Source organism: Oncorhynchus masou, chromosome 13 (assembly GCF_036934945.1).
Source record: "Oncorhynchus masou masou isolate Uvic2021 chromosome 13, UVic_Omas_1.1, whole genome shotgun sequence".
Classification (NCBI taxonomy): domain Eukaryota; kingdom Metazoa; phylum Chordata; class Actinopteri; order Salmoniformes; family Salmonidae; genus Oncorhynchus; species Oncorhynchus masou.
This window is the reverse complement of record NC_088224.1, coordinates 45,873,084-45,889,972: the sequence shown is the minus strand read 5'-3', so window position 1 is coordinate 45,889,972 and position 16,889 is coordinate 45,873,084. Positions and strand designations below refer to the sequence as shown.

At 42.9% G+C, this 16,889-nt stretch overlaps 1 protein-coding gene across 2 annotated transcripts in view; it reads right to left on the bottom strand.

Annotated features, from left to right (window-relative positions):
- The window catches only part of LOC135552428 (tripartite motif-containing protein 46-like), a 31,142-nt gene extending 15,080 nt beyond the window's left edge, over positions 1-16,062 (bottom strand). Inside the window, exons 1-9 of one of the 2 annotated variants that reach the window (XM_064984027.1) lie at positions 15,871-16,062; positions 9,531-9,795; positions 9,193-9,346; positions 6,874-7,072; positions 6,648-6,794; positions 6,184-6,279; positions 3,854-4,107; positions 2,501-2,622; positions 1,036-1,374 (exon numbers count right to left, since the gene is read on the bottom strand). In XM_064984027.1, coding sequence (XP_064840099.1) covers positions 1,036-1,374; positions 2,501-2,622; positions 3,854-4,107; positions 6,184-6,279; positions 6,648-6,794; positions 6,874-7,072; positions 9,193-9,346; positions 9,531-9,795; positions 15,871-15,885 — 1,591 coding nt within the window. In that variant the 5' untranslated portion in view covers positions 15,886-16,062. Of the gene's footprint in view, positions 1-1,035; positions 1,375-2,500; positions 2,623-3,853; positions 4,108-6,183; positions 6,280-6,647; positions 6,795-6,873; positions 7,073-9,192; positions 9,347-9,530; positions 9,796-14,819; positions 14,879-15,870 lie in introns of those variants that run through there. The other variant, XM_064984026.1, reaches the window with a different exon arrangement.
- Positions 16,063-16,889: the final 827 nt, after the last annotated feature.

The following is a 16,889-nucleotide window of genomic DNA, read 5'->3' as shown; positions in this document are numbered from 1 at the left end:
GAGTCTCATATCAAAGGGTCTGAATACTCATGTAAATAAGGTATTTCTGTTTTTAAATGAATGAAATACTGTTTTCGCTTTGTCATTATTTGGCTATTGTGTGTAGATGTGATGTGATGAGGGGGAAAAAACAATTGTATACATTTTAGAATAAGGCTGTTATGTTACAAAATGTGGAAAGGGGGTCTGAATACTTCCTGAACGCACTGTATAGAACCAGGGCAACAAAGAAGGAACTGAGAGGCTTAACAGAGAAGAGGAATAAAGAACTGTCATGCAACTCCTCTGGAATGAAAAAAGGAGACATGGACTAGGAGAGAGGGAGTCAAACTGTCTTTCATCAACAAACTAGAAACTAATAGAAAACAGTCAAAGCAGAAGGTCAATCAAAGGAGAAGGAGATGCATCTTTCCTAAATTGGGATTATTAATATTCCTGAGGGAAACATAGCAGAATAGAATTATTTACCAAGGGAGACATTGACCACGCAGCACTTCCCAGACTCATTAGCATAGATCTCAATCAACCAAATCCATGTGTTAAGCCTCAAGTTTTAACAAATAGCAAACCTCATCAACACACTCTGAGATCTCATTATGGAGGGAGAACGAGGGTGGCTGGGAGGACAAGATATGCATGGTATAAATGTAAAAAGAGGTAGAGAGATATGTGCGAAGCAACAAGAGGAAAAATGAGAAAAGAGTGTTGATGCTCACATTAACAGGCAGAGGGAGAGATGTGGATTGAGAGAGTGGACCTAGGAGTGGAATGAGTGAGCTGAGGAGAGACGTGTGAAGACAGTGTTTAGAGGAGGGGTTGGATAGAGAGATGGGATGGGAGGAGAGTTGGATGGCATGGGTAGAGAGAAGGATGGGAATGGGCAGAAAAATAGAGAAATTAGTCATTAAGATGATCTCTATGGATACTGTTCTGATGCATATCAGTTATACCAATACTGATGAGATCGTGTGTGTGTGTGTGTGTGTGTGTGTATGTGTGTGTGTGTGTACCTATAGAACAGTGTATAGACCTCACCTGGTGCTGGCGGGGTGTGTAGGTACACCTCCTCACTGTACTCCCCGAAGCCCGCCTTGTTGCAACCTCTCACCCTCAACACATACACACTGTCCATCTCCAACCTGTCAATCACAGCACTGGTTCCGCCCACCTCCTCCAGCCGCTGCCAGCCCCAGCGGGCCGCAGCCAATCGCCCTTGGATACCACCCCTGGCTCCGCCTCCTGGCACCACCCCCCGGCGACGAAACTCCACAGAGAAGTGCCAGGCGGGGGCCGATTCCTGAGGCAGCCGCCAACACAGGAAGAGCTGGTCATAGGCCAGGGTCTTTTGGGTGTCAATAACAGGGGCCAGAGGGGCTGATGGGAAAAAACATTACAGCTGTCAGTCAGATGTTGGATACAAAAATATACTCTCTGGCTTTATTACATATGCAATACTACCAAATGTTCACTACAGTTTGCTAATGCATAGTTGAAGATACAGTATGATTCAGTAAAACGACATAATTAATGGCAGACTCATCGAGATGATGTTGCCATGAGCAGCACCGCAGATATTCAGATGAGCAACACTTTGCTCTCACACAGCCACACAGAGTATCTGCGCATATGCACGGGTGTGCTTCACACTTCTACAACGTGATGGCTAAAGGACAAGTTTAACCTTGTGCTTTAACGCTCTTAGTTGTTGCGGAAATTGACCCACTCTCCTGTTTATCTTGTGCATTTATTTCATCTTGCTGAGTCCTTTAAATTGAATTACCACCAAAATGTTACATGATTGCATTCTGTAGTATGTCATTTTTCTTATATCCTCTCTTTCCCATCCTAAATCCCTTTTTCAAAACTCTGGCTCTAACCCTGCTCTCTGCTTGACTATTCCTTTATGTCTCTATAGCCCTCTCCTCCATCCTCCGCTCTCTCTGACTGACTCTACCCTCAATGTCTCCCTAGCCTCCTCCTTTATCCTCCTCTCTCTCTGGCTGACTCTATCCCTCTACATCTCCCTAGCCTCCTCCTTTATCCTCCTCTCCTCCGCTCTCTCTGACTGACTCTACCCTCAATGTCTCCCTAGCCTCCTCCTTTATCCTCCTCTCCTCCGCTCTCTCTGACTGACTCTACCCCTCACTAGCCCCCTGACTGACTCTATCCCTCTACATCTCCCTAGCCTCCTCCTTTATCCTCCTCTCCTCCGCTCTCTCTGACTGACTCTACCCTCAATGTCTCCCTAGCCTCATCCTTTATCCTCCTCTCTCTCTGGCTGGCTCTATCCCTCTACCCCTCCCTAGCCCCCTGACTGACTCTATCCCTCTACATCTCCCTAGCCTCCTCCTTTATCCTCCTCTCCTCCGCTCTCTCTGACTGACTCTACCCTCAATGTCTCCCTAGCCTCCTCCTTTATCCTCCTCTCTCTCTGGCTGGCTCTATCCCTCTACCCCTCCCTAGCCCCCTATCCCCTCATTTATCCTCTCCTCTGTCTCACCCTGGATGAACTGCAGGTTTGTGAGGAGTTTGAGCTCTTTGGAGACGTCCAGCTGGAAGTGTCTGAAGGAGGGATCAGCAGCCAGAGAGAAACACTGCAGCCCCTCGATGGACGTGGATAACCTTGGAGAGCGAGGAGGGGGAGAGGGGAGAATTTTAGAATAGTTGTTTGGGAGTAGATAACAAGTCCGAGGAGGGAGGTATGCACTACACAGACTTAACCACTTTATTATTAGGGTAATACGCAATTAGAGTAACTTTAATTGATAGCAGATAGATTCATCTTGTTTAATCCAGAACTAAAGTCTCACGTAATTGGTCAGCTGCTTGATTACATTTTGGGTCCATGCATGTTAAGAGAAGGAACTAAGAGACGCTAGAATAAGGAGCAGAACCGGAACGAGGAGCTCCAACGTCTCTCTTTGCAAGTTACGGGCCGGGCCGAATGTCCCCTCCCCTTCCGAAATCCAAAAGATGCTAATACCTGCGAAATCGTGATTTGGCCAAATAACCAGTTACAAAAAACCCAAACACCGGAACTACTGCTGCTTGTTATCCCACACAACCCATTCCATTCCCTACAGATTCTATGGTACCAGTTATGTTTACATAGACCTGTCCACGAGAGATTACAGATACTGTAGATTAATGAGACTACATACTGTAGCAGTCTACTGTCTACCTGTATAACTACATGTCTCATGCCACTAATCCCGTGTCAGTCTAACAAGCCATCATTGGAAACAGTGAACACTGGTTGGAGCACAACGACATAGCACACCATCACCAAATCCACGCCACGTTCTCTTTCATAAACAGGTCTACTGGCTCCCTCTAGGGTAGCCTAGTGGTTAGAGCGTTGGACTAGTAACCGGAAGGTTGTGAGTTCAAACCCCCGAGCTGACAAGGTACAAATCTGTCGTTCTGCCCCTGAACAGGCAGTTAACCCACTGTTCCCAGGCTGTCATTGAAAATAAGAATGTGTTCTTAACTGACTTGCCTGGTTAAATAAAGGTTAAAAAAAAAAAAAGTTTTTTGCTGATGCCGTGGGATGAGCAGTGAAAGCATACACAAGAGCGAAAGAAGAATAGACAATAGACATTGATTGAAGGACTGGGTGAGAGAAAATAGAACAATAAGAACAGAGAAACAAACAAAGAAACAAAAAAACAAAGAAACAGAAAATTCAACAAAACTAGGGCGTTAAAGAGCCCTGGGTATTCGTCCAAAATAGAACACTATTCCCTACAGTGCAATACTTTGGATCAGAGCTCTATGGGGAATAGGGTGCTATTTGTATAAGCTTCCACGCTGTCTGCTGCCCAGCAAGTTAGACCTGTTGTGTGTAAAGTACCTGCTGTGTGTCTGGCGCGCTGCCTGGACGAAGCAGGGCGGGTCCGTCTCCTTCAGCAGCTCTTGGGAGAACGCCATGAGGCCTGCATGCTCTAGCAGGCTCCGCCTCTCCGCCACCTGGCCCGCCAACGCCTCGCCCCGCCTCTGCCTTGCCCCCTCCAGGGCCTGAGACAATGCGGCGTGGCGCTCAGCGAGGAGGGCGGTCAGGTCTCTCACGCTCTGAGACAGCTGCTCCCGTGCCGCTACGCTGTTCGCCTGTGGACAGACAGCAACACACAGGAGTAGGACGGTAGAGATATAATGTATTTCAATCAATATTATTCCAGGATCGTGTTCTATTTCATTCTGTGGTTAAGGCTGGCTACGCTGTTCAACAGTCAGACAGCAACACACAGGGAGGTTAGGAGGAACACAGAGATGATGTATTAGACAGCAACACACAGATTAGGACCATAGAGCTACAGTGGGGCAAAAAAGTATTTAGTCAGCCTCCAATTGTGCAAGTTCTCCCACTTAAAAAGATGCAAGAGGCCTGTAATTTTCATCATAGGTACAGTGCAACTATGACAGACAAAATGAGAAGAAAAAAATCCAGAAAATAACATTGTAGGATTTTTAATGAATTTATTTGCTATTCAAATCAAATTTATTTTTATATATAGCCTTCGTACATCAGCTGATATCTCAAAGTGCTATTTATGGTGGAAAATAAGTATTTGGTCACCTAAAAACAAGAAATATTTCTGGCTCTCACAGACCTGTAACTTCTTCTTTAAGAGACTCCTCTGTCCTCCACTTGTTACCTGTATTAATGGCACCTGTTTGAACTTATTATCAATATAAAAGACACATGTCCACAACCTCAAACAGTCACACTCCAAACTCCACTATGGCCAAGACCAAAGAGCTGTCAAAGGACACCAGAAACAAAATTGTAGACCTGCACAAGGCTGGGAAGACTGAATCTGCAATAGGTAAGCAGCTTGGTTTGAAGAAATCAACTGTGGGAGCAATTATTAGGAAGTGGAAGACATACAAGACCACTGATAATCTCCCTCGATCTGGGGCTCCACGCAAGATCTCACCCCATGGGGTCAAAATGATCACAAGAACGGTGACCAAAAATCCCAGAACCACACCTAGTGAATGACATGCAGAGAGCTGGGACCAAATCCTGCACTACCAGACGTGTCCCCTTGCTTAAGCCAGTACATGTCCAGGCCCGTCTAGAGTTTGCTAGGAGAGCATTTAGATGATTCAGAAGAAGATTGGGATAATGTCATATGGTCAGATGAAACCAAAATATTACTTTTTGGTAAAAACTCAACTCGTCGTGTTTGGAGAACAAAGAATGCTGAGTTGCATCCAAAGAACACCATACCTACTGTGAAGCATGGGAGTGGAAACATCATGCTTTGGGGCTGTTTTTCTGCAAAGGGACCAGGACGAATGATCCATGTAAAGGAAAGAATGAATGGGGCCATGTATTGTGAGATTTTGAGTGAAAACCTCCTTCCATCAGCAAGGGCATTGAAGATGAAACGTGGCTGGGTCTTTCAGCTTGACAATGATCCCAAACACACCGCCCAGGCCACGAAGGAGTGGCTTCGTAAGAAGCATTTTAAGGTCCTGGAGTGGCCTAGCCAGTCTCCAGATCTCAACCCATAGAAAATCTTTGGAGGGAGTTGAAAGTCCGTGTTGCCCAGCAACAGCCCCAAAACATCACTGCTCTAGAGGAGATCTGCATGGAGGAATGGGCCAAAATACCAGCAACAGTGTGTGAAAACCTTGTGAAGACTTACAGAAAACGTTTGACCTCTGTCATTGCCAACAAAGGGTATATAAACAAAGTACTGAGATAAACTTTTGTTATTGACCAAATACTTATTTTCCACCATAATTTGCAAATAAATTCATTAAAAATCCTACAATGTGATTTTCTCTCATCTTTTTAAGTGGGAGAACTTGCACAATTGGTGGCTGACTAAATACTTTTTTGCCCCACTGTACATGAGCATATGATGTCTACTGTGGTAAACAATGCTGTCTATGGTGGTGTGGTCAGTAGCATCAATAAATTAGCCAGTTAAATTGCTTAAATATTATTATAAATTATTGCCCGCACAGTGAATGATGATGAATTGGCATTTTTTTTTACAAAAGAAAACTTGGTCTAATTGACTCAACATCCAAAAACACATATCTAAGGTAAACTTTCTTAATTAATCAAAAGTTATTTCTGGTTGTTTATCAAAGTTAGCCCTGCTTTGTGGTATACCCCTCTGGTGGGTTATTTCTGTATCTCTGCAGACTGCAGTATTATTTAGTTACCTCTGTCTGAGTGGTGGCACTCTCCAGCTGTGAGATCTGGCCCAGCACTGTCTCCTGGTTGGACAGAATGTAGTTCATCTCCTTGGTAATCTTGTCCTGTCAAATAAACAAAGAGTTAATGCCCTGACCAGACTTAATCCTAATGCACATCAGTAGCTCTGTATTACCCTACATTTGAACTGTATTCATCTCTTACACACTGGATGATCTAAACCCACAGTTCAATGGCGACTTACCCCTTTTCTGCCATGCACTGTACTACTAGACTAACAACCAACCATTGAGGGCCAATCCCCATTGCGTGTGATATCCACTAATGCAATTGATTATAACAATATTGCCATTTAGGTACTTTTGTTCAAAGCAGCTCAGGTATTACATACATTATCCAGTCAATTCCACAGTAAAAGGCCAATGCAGGAACCATGCTAAAACCAATTAAGCCATTGCACCCGGATGCCTACCTTGAGTGTCTGGTATGCCTGGGCGACTGGCGCCACCTTGTGCCCGGCGTGGACTCGGCGCAGCTTGCAGAGCGGGCACAGCAACCGCTGGCACGTCCTACAGTAGAAGTGCAGACGCTCCTGGTCATGCTCCGGACACGACAGAACCTGGAGGAGGAGAGACAAGAAGGGTGAGAAAGGAGAGAAGAGAGGGTTGAGAGAGGGATGAGAGAGAGTCAGGCCTCACCTTGGGCCTGAAGTTGAGGGTGGGCTGGACGTGTTCGTGCTGGGCGCGAGGAGTCCCCCAGGGGTGGTAGAGCTTGAAACACTCGTTACAGAAGCTGGCTTGGCAGTCGGCGCAGCCCTTAGTGGCCTCCAGGGACTGGGGAGGCTTGCAAAACTGACACATCACAGCCACACTGCCCAGGCTCACTGTGTGTCTGTACCTAAGAGAGGGGGGAGAGAAAGATAGAGGGGAATGATTAAAGGAAGGAGGGTAGGGGAGAGAGAGAGAGAGAGAGAGAGAGAGAGAGAGAGAGAGAGAGAGAGAGAGAGAGAGAGAGCTAGAGAGAGCATGGGCGAATTAGGGCTGGATAGTAGTAGATAGGGGGTGGGCGAGGTTGGAAAAGGCGAAAGAAAGAGAGACAAAAATAAGAATGATCGATGGAGAGAACAGGGCTAAGACAGAGAGAGAGGGGATGAGTAGACCGGGTGATAAATAACATAAAAGAGGTTACTCTACATGGGGAAAATAAGCTTTTAGCAGTTACACTGCAGTAGTCCAGTGGAAGTGCAGTGTCTTTCTGCTACAGTAGGTTGCTGCAGTGTGTTGCAGTCTGGGAGCTCTGCTAATTTCCTCTCTAGGTCAGCTCCATGCTGATTAACAAGAGTGGCACCCTATTCCCTATATTGTGCACTACTTTTGACCAGGACCCACACTATTTTTGACCAGCGTGCTATTTGGAAAGCAGTACTTGGACACATTCTCTCACTGTGTGTGTGTGTGTGTGTGTGTGTGTGTGTGCGTGTGTGTGTGTCACGGGTGAGATCTGAACCGACTGGAAATTTAACGTCTTCAACAGACCAAGAGGAAATTCCTTCCCGACGGTGACACTGATTTTGCAGGCAGGGTAAGGCTTGGTAATATGGCCAAAATATCATACAGTATCAAGGTATTTTATGTTTTTGAATAATAAAAGTTCTAATTTTGCTTTACGAGAAGTGTGTTACCATAAGATGCCAACACATACATTCTAAGCAATTTCAATGGGTCTTTCTCCCTTCTGATTGTTTTATACTGTTCAATTCAACTTAAAACAAAAATCATTTTCAGCATTTTCATAAATGCACTCATTTGAGATCATTTCCACACTGCCACGTAAGGACTGCACGATATGGGCAAACAATTTTAAATAAAATGTTGCAGTTGCGATTTAGAGCAAACCATTTGGCTGAACTGTTGGAATAATGGAAATAGAATGATTATTCTAATTCTATAGTTAGACTATAATAGTGGGCACTTCGAATACAGTGTTGTTCGACATGACAACGAATAAAAATGCCAGGGAGGAGTTATTGTGACAGGGTAGGAACCAAAGTGATGGCCAGTGTTTCATAGGGGACCCTATAACCTTGAATGTTTGAATGTTTTCTCTTAGATAATTCATGTAGCTAACATGCTCATGCTTTGCATATTCCTCTTGGATTTAGAAGATGCTGTTGCACAAACGATATGCTGATTTAGGTCGCACCATCCCTGGTATTATCAGGCTGTATAGCTAGTTACGTTTGCTCTGACTCAGTACATGTATTAGCTAGCCAGCTAACTAGCAATTAGCATTAGTGGCAATTTCGGCCCAACTTTAGGCCCAACCTGCTAAGAAAAGACAAACTAGCCATTTGCAGATGTAAGAAACACAAACTAATAGTGTAATTATAGGAAGCTAGTGGATTTATATTAAGAAGCAAAGTGAAAACAGCATCGTTGTCATCATTGTTGCATGTGCTGCATTGACCACTGAACGCAAGTGTCTCGTGGTCGAGGAACAACAAATGAGATCCTTGAGTGACAGGGTGAGGGGGCTAGGTCTGTGTGGAAAGCAGCATGGAGAGAGATGACTATAAAAATGGACGTTACACATGGTGTATCACATTTAACAAACCAAACATTCAATATCCGTTATAGAAGGTAAAGTAAAAACACCAAAACCAGTCTGTGCATCAAAATACGGTATACCACCCAGCCCTAAGGCAGGGCTACATCCTTCCTTACAGAAAAAACACGATTTCACAAGTGGCAAATCACATTATTTCATGTGAAATTTCACATGTAAATCATGTGAAAATGGGTTCATGGCACACTTTACATGTGATCACGTGTTTTCACATGTGTAGTTTCATGTTATCACATGTTGCTTTACAGGTTATTACATTAACTTCACATAAGATCACATGGGATCACATAAAATGTATGTGTCTTTTCAGTAACAGCTCACAAGACCAAGACCTGTGCATAGTGCATGTGTGCGTACTTGCGTGTATAAATGTAAGTGTGTGTGTGTGTTACCTCTCTACAATGCGCTCCAAGGTGAGGTTACGCAGGCAGTCAGTCAGGCCCTTCTCTCCCAGCTCTACCTCTCTCCCACAGGGCGGGCACGGAAACAACATCGCGGGGGGCGGTTCCTTACGCCGTCGCCCCGGCGACGGATACGTCCCAAATCCTGGACAAAGGGTGACAGAGGGGGAGGAGTCAGTCAATGGGATGAGGAGAGAGGGATGGGTAGTGGAGGAAATAGAGAGAAAGAGAGAATGACTTGACATTGAATCTAAAGACACATACACACACACATACACACACTCTCTCTCACGTGCAAACACACATTTACACAAACACACACACATTACCTGAACGTAGCACGCGGTCGATGGGTCGATGGTCGGCCTTGCTGGGCATGGGCCTGCGTGCCTGGCGGGGAGAGCGGGTGTTGGGGGTGGAGGCAGGAGAGTTGGGCTCGGGTGGCAGCTCCGGAGGAGGGTAGCCATTTTGAACCAGGACCTCTGAGGCACACATCAGGCAGACGCTGTGCTGACATGGCAGGACCACGGGCTGCTTGACGATCTCCTTACACACTGGGCAAAGCAGCTCGCACTCCATGCTCTTCACGTTAGACTGGGGAGGAGGGAGAGTCAATGAATCACACAGGTAGGGGTCCTGTGTGGCTCGGTTGGTAGCACATGGTGCTTGCAATGCAAGGGTTGTGGGTTTGATTCCCCTGGGGGACCTGTACAAAAAAACTATGAGAATATGTGCACTCGCTACTGTATGTCACCGGTCACTTTGATATTCATGGGTCACTTTTACTTTGATATTCAAGGGAATGTTAGGGTTAGGAGCTAGGGTTAGGTTTAGGGTTAATAACTTCTTAGGGCTAGGCCCCTTTTTTTCTCCACTTTCTGTCTGAATGACGTGCCCAAAGTAAACTGCCTGTTGCTCAGGCCCTGAAGCCAGGATCTGCATATAATTGGTACCATTGGAAAGAAAACACTTTGAAGTTTGTAGAAATGTTAAAATAATGTAGGAGAATATAACACAATAGATAAGGTAGGAGAAAATCCAAACAAAAAACAACCGGAACTGTTTTTGAGAGAGAGACCATCCTCTTAGAATGGCAAGTAATAAGGTCATTTTGGAAATAAGCCAAAATTAAACAAGCCAATTCCTATGGCTTCCACAGGGTGTCAGCAGTCTATGTTCAAGGTTTCAGGCTTGTAACTTCATAAACGAATAAGAAATGTCAGTTTTAGTACAGGAACACAGTCTTGGAAATTCGTGTTTGCGAGCGCAAAGAAGACAGAACGCACCTGCTAAAATCGGTTTCCTATTGAACATACTTCTTTCCGTAAGAAACATTATAGTTTGATTACATTTTAGGGTATCTGAGGCGTGAATAGAAACATATTTTGACTTGTTGATTTTCGGATTCCTTTATCTGCATGTTGAACGAGTGGATTATTCAAATCAATGGCGCTGACTAAATTGACTTTTTGGGATATAAAGAAGGATTTCATCTCACAAAACGACACTACATGTTATAGCTGGGACCCTATGGATGACAAATCAGAGGAAGATTTTCAAAAAGTAAGTGAATATTTGATCGCTATTTGTGAATTTATAAAACCTGTGCCGGTGGAAAAATATGTTGATATGGAGCGCCGTCCTCAAACAATAGCATGGCATGTTTTCGCTGTAATAGCTACTGCAGTTAGATTAACAAGAATATCCATAATTTTTATGATTATTTATTTGAATTGAGCGCCCTCCAGTTTCACCAGAAGTTGTCCCGCACTTGCTAAAACAGATCATAATGAGTAAGATTACATGGACAGGGGGGACCTGATCCTAGATCAGCATTCCTACTCTAAGTGAAGGAAATTAATGAATTAATTAATAAAATCACCATGTCAACTGTAGAAGAATCAGTAGCCTAACTGTTGCAGGATGCATCAGGGTAGCCTAGTGGTTAGAGTGTTGGACTAATAACTGGAAGGTTGCAAGTTCAAATCCCCGAGCTGACAAAGTACAAATCTGTCGTTCTGCCCCTGAACAGGCAGTTAACCCACTGTTCCTAGGCCGTCATTGAAAATAAGATTTTGTTCTTAACTGAACTTCTGGAGAGAGTTTGCTGCACTGAAAGTAAAGGGGCTGAAAAATTTTGCACGGACAATTTTTCAGTTTTTGATTTGTTAAAAAAGTTTGAAATATCCAATAAATGTCGTTCCACTTCATGATTGTGTCCCACTTGTTGTTGATTCTTCACAAAAAAATACAGTTTTATATCTTTATGTTTGAAGCCTGAAATGTGGCAAAAGGTCGCAAAGTTCAAGGGGGCCGAATACTTTCGCAAGGCACTGTATGTGCTATGTTTTCGCCGTAAAACATTTTAGAAATCTGACTCGCTGGATAGATGAACGAGGTGTTTATCTTTCATTTGAGCTATTGGACTTGTTAATGTGTGGAGGTTAAATATTTCTAAGAATATTTTTGCATTCCATGCGCCACCGTTCCCCTGAACGGGGGGAGGTGGCGTTCCCTAAGGGGAACGCCTCGCGTCAACAGGTTTTAAATTACATGATTTGTACTTGATTATATGCTTTAAGCAACACTATAGCTCAGCCTAAATCAAGTGATACTTTTCCCACATTACAGTTTTATTATTTATATCACTTTGACACATTCTTCAGATATACAGTTTCATTCAGAAAATATTCAGACCCCTTGACATTTTGTTACGTTACAGCCTTATTCTAAAATTGAATACATCATTTTTTCCCCTCATCAATCGACACACAATACCCCATAATGACAAAGCAAAACAGGTTTTTAGACATTTTGTCATATTTATTAAAAATAAAAACTTATTACAAATATTACATTTACATAAGTATTCAGATTCTTTATCAGTACTTTGTTTAAAGCACCTTTCGCAGCGATTACAGACTCAAGTCTTCTGGGGTATAACGCTACAAGCTTGGCACACCTGCATTTGGGCAGTTTCACCCATTCTTCTCTGCAGATCCTCTCAAGCTCTGTCAGGCTGGATGGGGAGCGTCGCTGCACAGCTATTTTGAGGTCTCTCCAGAAATCTTAGATCGGGGTTCAAGCCCGGGCTCTGACTGGGCCACTCAAGGACATTTAGAGACCTGTCCCAAATCCACTCTTGCATTATCTTGGCTGTGTGCTTAGTGTCGTTGTCCTGTTGGAAAGTGAACCTTCGCCCCAGTCTGAGATCATGAGTGCTCTGGAGCAGGTTTCATCGATCTCTCTATACTTTGTTCTGTTCATCTTTCCCTCGAACCTGACTAGTCTTCCAGTCCTTGTCATTGAAAAACATCCCCACAGCATGATGCTGCCATCACCATGCTTCACTGTAGGGATGGTCCCAGTTTCCTCCAGACGTGACGCTTGGCATTCAGGCCAAATAGTCCATTCTTGGTTTCATCAGACCAAAAAATCTTGTTTCTCATGGTCTGAGGGTCCTTTAGGTGCCTCTGGCAAACTTCAAGCGGGCTGTCATGTGGCTTTTACTGAGGAGTGGCTGACATCTGGCCACTACCATAAAGGCCTGATTAGTGGTGTGCTGCAGAGATTTTTGTCCTTCTAGGAGGTTCTCCCATCTCCACAGAGGGACTCTGGAGCTCTGCCAGAGTGACCATCGGGTTCTTGGTCACCTCCCTGACCAAGGCCCTTCTCCCCTAATTTCTCAGGTTGGCCAGGTGGCCAGCTATAGCAAGAGTCTTGGTGTTTCCAAACTTCTTCCATTTAAGAATGATGGAGGCCACTATGTTCTTGGGGACCTTCAATGCTGCAGACATTGAGCTCTACGGACAATTCCTTCAACCTCATGGCTTGGTTTTTGCTCTGACTTGCACTGTCAACTGTGGGACCTTATATAGACAGGTGTGTGCCTTTCCAAATCATGTCCAATCAATTGAATTTACCACAGGTGGACTCCAATCAAGTTGCAGAAACATCAACGATGATCAATGGAAACAGGATGCACCTGAACTCAATTTTGAGTCTCATACCAAAGGGTCTGAATACTTATGTAAATAAGGTATTGCTGTTTGTTTTTAATACATTTGCAAAAAAATCTAAAAACCTGTTTTCTCTTTGTCATTATAGGATATTGTGAGTAGATTGATGAGGAAAACATGTTTATTTAATCTATTTTAGAAAAACAAAATGTGGAAAATGTCAAGGGGTCTGAATACTTTCCAAATGCACTGTAAGTGGTCTATTTTCAAAACTCTAAGTACAAAACTCTAAACTGATAACACTTGTAATGTCCCCTATCTTTTTAAATAACATTTGATTGTGCAGTCATTGGGGTTGCACATATCTTTCACACCCAGTCCTTCATGCAAAATCACCAATGCATCAGATAATGACAGGTTCGCCACTTCGTTATTTAAACTACTATTTAATCCAACAGCAAAACAATACAATATACACATTGTGAGCATGTTGGGAAATAGGTCAGTCTTACGTTTTCATTATCCTTATACAGTACAAATGTAGGACAAATCATCAGAAATATGGTGTATAATTAAAAATAATAATAATAATAACATGTTTTATTGTCACATGTACTATGGTGTTGTATGTCATTTCTGCCCCTTGCATCATTTTACATGATCACCTTTTCTATGTGTTTCTATACAGTATCTCCTATCTCTCTGCTCAACTAAATGAATCAGCTTACAGTGAGTGTATCAATGAAATTCAGAAAATGAGTGGAATATATGGTTATATACAACCCAGCTATTTCAGCCGTGCATTGTAATTCCAAATGGTAGCACATAAGAGTAACTCTTTCCACGTTGTCCTATTGAAGCACACTGGCTTCTGGAGAATGATCACATCCATATACAGTATGATTTAGTTTCCCCTTCCAACTTAAATTGATGTCAAATTGATACATTTATGAGGTAAAAATATATACATTTACAGTTATCAAACTATATATGTTAACTAGGCACTACATCAGTTTAGTTCAGTAATTAAGTTATGAGCAGTTTGATTAAGTGATAATGAATTGTAGTGTTAACAAATGATAAGAATATCATATCAAATGTAGGCTTAAAGTGAATATTGCATTTTGAAAAGCAGATAATTAAATTGAAAATGCATCCAAATTGAGTGATTAGAGTGATTTGTTGTTCACTTTTGAACAAGTGACTGTGAATTCGTTTGTTGTACTTGGTCAATAAAAAAAATTGATTCGAGTTTTGAAACATGATCTGTTTAGATTTTTGTGCTTTTGTGAAAATGCACCAAAGTTATATTTTTAATATAATGTATATGAAGCCAAGCCCTTCACACACACAAACATCACATCACAAACCACGCAGATCTGAAGGTCAAAGAAAGATCATTTATAATTTATCAGCACGATATGGTTTGAGTCACACTGTCTCTATGTCATTCACCAATGTCAACTCCGTCCTGTTCTTTCTTGTTCTACTCGAGCAATATGCTAGCCAGGTTATGCTACACTGGCTACAATCCGCTGACGTCCACAAATGATTTGTCCAAACTGCATTCCATGTTAAAAGCCCAAATTGCTTCGCAATGCAATATCTGTCACCGGCTTGGTTTCCAGAACACGCGTTGTGATACAAGGCAATTCTTACCTTCAGCTGGAATCTAGGCGCCATGATAGGATTGTTTCTTCCACCGTAATCGGAGCGGTGCTCTCGGAGAGGTGATACTAGAAACTGAAAGCGGGGGGATTTCTGCCCAACTACAAGGAGGTGTGACATGGGAGATTTGTGAGATGTTATTATTTTAAAGACTACCTTTTAATTCCTGTTGATATAGTACTTGAAAATAGTGATTGTCAGTCTTTCATTGTTCTCTTTGTTGAAAACTACAATAGCCTATGCGCTGTGCGATCTTCGGTACCCTCGTTTTTATTTGATCTCCCCCTATGCAGCACAAGACCGCACCGCGTGCCTGCGTCCCGTCTCCATGGTAACAAGCATCCCTGGTACCTGCACATCCTACAAGCTCGCACAAAACGTGTGACATTTTATTTGCACGGCTTCTTTGTTTGTTTCCAGCGTGTCAAGTGTTGCATTCGAATAAGCATAGGGTCTACATCTTTAACGCATGTTTGTTGTCCACAAAAAAATCACCAGGTCATTATAGCGCACCTTATAGTTCTAAAAAAAATGTGCACCAAAATGGGTAACGCCTATAATAGGCCTATGAGTGATTCAATACATTTGGTAGGCATCCACATATTTACAGGTGAATTGAATGGGAAAGTATGGTAAAGGCTACAGTGTTATTTAAAACATAAATAGTCCTTTCTGTTTCCTTTTGGTCTAGGTTGAAGACTATTAGACAACATAACGAAATCATGACCAGGTAGATGAATGGGGTGGAATAGGAATATATATATTTTCGTATGCTAGGCCTACATCACTTTTTTTTAAATATTAATGTGTGACAATGAGCCCTGTTAAATTTAGGAAATTATTATGAAATAAGAGTGGTCGGACAGGTGCAAATTGGGGCGAATCAGACACCTGAAAAGAAATAGTTAGGTTACTGTCTGCATCATTAACCTATAAAAATATCCTCGGCTATTAGGAGACTACAACGGGGAAACAACAAAACATGTTAACACAAACAATACACTGACACAACCACACACAGGCTTGTCATACTAATACGAACCAGAGCGTCCATCATTGAAGAATTGAGCGTTCAATCCGACTGTGCCTCCTTCGGTGAATTACACATGATACCCCTACCGTTATCATAACAATAACAACAGGTGCCATGAAGGCGAAAATTGCTAAATAGATATTCATAAATCCTGATTCACCATTTCCACAATAAGATTATTGGAACTGGGCGCAGGCGCGTGAGGCTACAACCCATAAAAACGTTAACAATAGAAAAATGAAGCCAAATGGTAGAGAGGCATTTTATTTAAACGAAATAAATGTAAACGGTCATGAAAATGCACACACCATCCCAAATGCTGACAGATTATTCGCTTGGTAAACTACTCCCAGCCCAGACATTTCTCAGCCTTCCTTTATCGAATCGCATCAACCTCGGATATTCTGCCACGATTCTGGGGTTTCTGTCTCTGTTATGCACTGTAATAAAGGGGCGGGTGAAAAGGACTACAGTAGTCGGAGCATGCGTAATAAACCCTGTTACCAAAAAGTGACCACCCCAAAAAATGTGAAAATTAATGAATAGGCCTACTTTACATTAAAAAAAACATAATACAATAAACATAATACAAAATAACACTAGTGTCTAAAGCAATATTGAAGGCCTTTTTTGAGAACATGAGTTAGCACAGCTGGGACATCTATAGCACAGCTGGGATTGCTTTTTTTTCCATTCAACCTTTTCACTCCGGACGCTTTATCTGGACTTGGTTCGTCAGGACCTCCAACAGCCGAAGCTAAGTAGTAACATTAACATTATGTCTTCTAATTGCAGTCGCTGTACTCATAATATACATGAGAACGTTCGCCTTGTGGAGAGGATAGAAGTGCTGCAAGCCCTGCTTCAGACGCAATCGTTAGGCAAGGGTAATTTAAGTGTAGGAAGGGATGAAACAGCGTCTGTGCCACCAGTAAGTACAGATAGCAGTATAAATCCCCTTGCACAGTCCCCACAGACGGACAACTTTGTCATGGCTTCTGGAGGGAAATGCTGTAGGAATGCTCAAC